The sequence below is a fragment of the Amphiprion ocellaris genome, chromosome 6 (genome assembly GCF_022539595.1).
Source record: "Amphiprion ocellaris isolate individual 3 ecotype Okinawa chromosome 6, ASM2253959v1, whole genome shotgun sequence".
Classification (NCBI taxonomy): domain Eukaryota; kingdom Metazoa; phylum Chordata; class Actinopteri; family Pomacentridae; genus Amphiprion; species Amphiprion ocellaris.
The window spans coordinates 19,637,376-19,642,134 of NC_072771.1; the positions used below are offsets into that span (position 1 = coordinate 19,637,376).

At 37.1% G+C, this 4,759-nt stretch overlaps 1 protein-coding gene across 1 annotated transcript; it reads left to right on the forward strand.

The window, feature by feature from the left end:
- Positions 1-3,365: 3,365 nt before the first annotated feature.
- zgc:153044 (uncharacterized protein LOC751678 homolog) lies at positions 3,366-4,759 on the forward strand. Its single transcript, XM_023296495.3, has one exon. The coding sequence runs from the start codon at positions 3,468-3,470 to the stop codon at positions 4,011-4,013; it is 546 nt and encodes a 181-aa protein (XP_023152263.1). The 5' UTR covers positions 3,366-3,467; the 3' UTR covers positions 4,014-4,759.

A 4,759-nucleotide genomic window follows, 5' to 3' on the forward strand; every position in this document is an offset into this window, starting at 1 on the left:
CTATATGAAAAGGATGGAAAGAGGAAAGTAGGGGGAAAATTAGAAAAACTCTTGAGCCAAAGCATCCTGCCTCATCTGTCAAACGGTGGTGGTTCTGTTATGGTTTGTGTGGCTGCCAGTGGAACTGACGCATTGGCATTTATTGTTGATTTCACTGCTGACAGAAGTAATGCAGATGTTCGGGTTAATGTACGCTAACATTTAGCCAAATGCGTCAAAACTCATTGGACAACATTTCATCATTCAGTCGGACAATGATCTTAAACACATGGCCAAAGCAACCAGAGAGTTTTTACTGGATGAGGAGGTGGAATACCTTCAACTGACCGAGGCAATGGTCTGATCTAAATCTGACTTACAAGGCAGACAGAAACCACAACGAGCAAGTTAAAGTGTCTGCTGAACAGTTAGTGGTTAACTGTTAGAGAGAATCACCAAGAAAGACACAGAGCGTTTGGTGTTGTCTGTCAAAGACTTTAGAATGCCATCGATTGCTCAAGGTTTACCACACAACATTAATAATTATAATTTTGTTGAATTTCACAAAACTTTGGTCACCCTGTGTTTTCTTCCCACGCAGTTCTTTCTACACTGACATACATCTATTCTAAGTAAAGCAAAAAATGGGTATTGAATGTAGTCTAAAATATTTTATTTTAAAATAAATATACTTAAGCAAAGAGCCTAAAGAATAAATGTGTAACTTTTGAAACATTTACAGTCTTGACTGTATTTTAACAGCAGGAAAATACACACTGACACTTTCTACATGTAGTTGTATTATGATGAGGGATTTACAATGCTGGTTTTCATTATTATCAGTGCGAAAATATCAATAAATGTTCACTGAAACATTTAGTTTCATACTTGATTGTTCATGTTGCAGATAATGTTAGCATTCTATTGACTTTTTAAATGTAATATTATTAATACTGACACATTTTGATCATGTATAAATCCAAACACAAACATAAACACCAATTGCACACACAGGCACACACACACACACACGCACTGGAGGGAAAACAAAGTGAATATAATAAATCAAGAACACTAAAGGTCACAGCGGCACATATCATCCACATGTGATTTATATTCTAACTGAAAATAAGATCATGCAAACATTTTCTGAAGCATAGAAGAAGTAGATTTGTTTTGAGGTTTCTTCTTATTTTTTGTTTGTTTCTTTGTTGTTGTTTTTTATGTGTTAGATGAGCTGAATAGTGAAAACTGGCCAAAATTAATCAACTGGAGGGTAGTTCCAAAATAAATGCAGCAATGTAGCATCATTTGATATACATTTATCACAGACTGGAGACACAGAGGTGTAAAATGTATCTAACATGACATTAAAATGATAAAAACGGTGAACTTTGAGCTGAATTAATCTGTGTCTGTTGTTTATTGAACAACTATTGAAAAAGGGGAAGTGCAGTCCATATTTTATCTGGCAGCACAGCACTGATTTCCCTTTTCTAAGCCATCTTCATACAGCTGACAGATACAGAATCCCTGGAAAAATAGTCACAAATTCGGTGGTAACTTCAAACTTGCTGGTGAGAGAAAGCAATTTCAAAAGAGGATGTCTCAAATGGGAGACATTTTTTAAGCTGCATATGAGAAAAAAAATAAAATAAAATGAGTGGGATAGATTGGACAATAATCTTAGCTGAACAAAAGATGTATACTTGTTAAACAAAACTTACTTCAGTTATTGTACACACTTGGTAGAAACTATGTGGTCCACACTTACCTGGTTTGATAGCAAATATAGGATTTGTAAAATAAATGTAAGACTGACAGTGAGGAATATGGTATAACTAAGGACATTGTGACATATTCAAACTATGTTCAGTTTTTGTTAACTAAAACTAGACTAATTAAATGACTAACATTAATATAAAAGTTAGTGAAAGGCCCAAGATTAGTGCTAAATAAAAACAGGTGGCCTACTATTAACATTGTATGTGTATCTGTACCATTAACATGAATGCAGACAGTGGGAAACAAGCTAGAATACTTGAAACAATAATAAGCATTTTAAAAATGACCTGATTATACAGACCATGTTAAATCTTAAATTGAAAGTATTATGAATTAACAATTTGTCTGTCTCAATATTATAAATATAATTAACATTACTGCCGGGATACACACACACACACACACACACACACATATACACACGGACGGACGGACAGATAGATATAAAGATATAAAGATATAAAGATATAGATATAGTTCTATCTTTAGGGAACACAAACAGGAATCTTAATTAGCACTACAACTATTTCTGTTACTGAACAAAATGCCTATTCTAATATTCTAAACAACTAAGGTGACAGTTTCAAATTGTTCTTGTCTCATCACTAAAAGTCCACATCTAAAGATAGGCAGTTTTATTAATGGAAAACAGAAAAATCAGCAACTCTCAGCATTGAAATATGGTGCTGGAAATATTTGACAATTTACTTTAAATAAAATGAAAATTAATTTCCCACTTCAACTGACAGGGGTCCTAAATCTAACACTGTATTCAACATTTAGCATCTGGCTACTGGACTGATAATGCAACCAATTAGTTTTGGCATTAGGCTACATTAAGGCCCCATCTACACAAATGACAGTCTAAAGTCTAAAATTACTCTGCTATTATTAGGTCCTATGGTTATGTAATCTGGGCTGCTTTAATGAGTCTGTAACACTAACTACAACACATGGCTGTCACTATAAATCAAAGATCACACTAAAAACGGATATTGAGAGAAATGTCTTTAACACTTAGATAAGTGGGTCAAAAATGACCCAGTGACGTTATTTTCTTGCAATATCTTGGTAATGATGATCATTTCATATTCCAGGTATTTTCAAAAAACATGTCTTTAATACCATTCCATTTAAATTTTTAGGTTACCTTTTGCACTTTTTAAGTAATATTTGTATTGCTACCCCAAGCTCTTAATCACTGATAATATCATACAAGAGGTGTTGCAGTGAACAAACTTGTGGGAAAAGAGTGGAAAAATGTCAACAAAATGGATGATGATGTTCTTCTTTTGCTGTTCTGTGTAATATTCTTTTTCAATTATCAAAATATTCAATCTGTTATAAGTGAAAAATAAAAAGATTTCAAACATGAAATCATTCTTATGTGGACAAAAATACAATACAAACAACAACACAAATTATTATTCTTAACTAAAACGACAAAAATGACATGAAAACACACTGATTCTTATAAGGGGCATTTTTGACCCACTTATGGAGGAGTGTAGGGTCCCATCACTCGTGCATCTAAGAGTTAAACATCCATGATGAAAACCCCATCCAGCTGGGGGCGGCACAGTGCGCACTCATACAGTTTTGTCCTTTCTGAGTTGCCGTATCAGTATAGCAAGCCGAGCCGCGGTTCCTCAACTTTCAGCATTTAGTTGGAGAACTGTGCATGTTTGAATTTCACAATATTTATGCATAAATCGAGTCCTGCGGGTCTGTCAGGCCTGTGCCGAGTCACCGACCATCTGTACCTGAGTAACCAGAGAGCGGCTAACGATGCCTCCCAGCTCACCGACAACAACATCACCTGCATCATCAACGTTACCGAGACCAGGACCAGCAGCTCCGCTCCTCCGGGGCTGGACTACATCCACATCCCCGTCCCGGACTCCCCGCTGTCTCCTCTCAGAGATCACTTTGACGAGGTGGCGGATAAAATCCACACCACCGCGGAGAGCAGCGGCCGGACCCTGGTTCACTGTAACGCCGGTGTGAGCCGCTCCCCCGCCCTGTGCATGGCCTACCTGGTGAAGCACCGCGGCCTGACGCTGCTGGAGGCCCACAGGTGGGTGAAGACCTGCCGCCCCGTGGCCAGGCCCAATAACGGCTTCTGGAGGCAGCTCGTCCAGTATGAGGTGGAGCTCCGTGGCTGCAGCTCCGTCCAGATGGTGTCCTCCTCCATGGGGGAGATACCAGACATCTATGAGGAGGAGGCCAAGAACATGGTGCCACTGTGAAGCTGCTCTGTGACATGTTTAGTCAAGGGTTCCCTCCGGGCTTCCGTAGTAATCACCAGTGGTAGAATTACATTTTTAAATACTATAAGTGCACTTAAAGATCTCTTTCAGCTATGTTTGAAAATATATCTAAAAAAAAAATATTGTATTGATTAATAATTTGTGTCTCACGTGTTGTTTTTTCAGTTTAAAAGAGAATAATTTGATTGGCTAAAAAGTATTTAAATTGCCTCTAAGTCTGCACCCTCTTTGAAATAAGATAAGATAAACTTCATTGATCCCACAGTGGGGAAAGTTCACCGTTACAGCAGCTCCAAAAGAGAAAAAGTGTAAAGGCAGTACAAGAATAAATTAGAAACACACAATGCAAAAACGTAGAGAACATTACATACACAGAAAGTGATTTTTTTTTTTAAAGAAGACTATATACATGAGGATGAAAGAGTTATTGCACATAAGTGGTATGCATATGTCAGGGGAAAAATGCAGCAGTAACAGAGGTACACCAGTTTATAAGGCAGCATTGTAAAGTCTGACAGATGTTGGAATGAAGACTCCTTCTTACACTTAGGGTGTAACAATCTGTCACTGAAGACGCTTCTTAACCCTCGTGTGGACCCGTTTTAAAGTTTGAAAATGTGGAAAAAAATATATATATTTTCACAGTGAAACTTCTGATGTCCACATTTTCAACATTTTTGGGAAATGTTTGAACTTTTTTTGGTGGAAAAAAATGTTAAAAATGT

Bases quoted from the DNA above. Each gene is read 5' to 3' on its own strand.
- zgc:153044 (XM_023296495.3), top strand. From the start codon at position 3,468: ATGCATAAATCGAGTCCTGCGGGTCTGTCAGGCCTGTGCCGAGTCACC.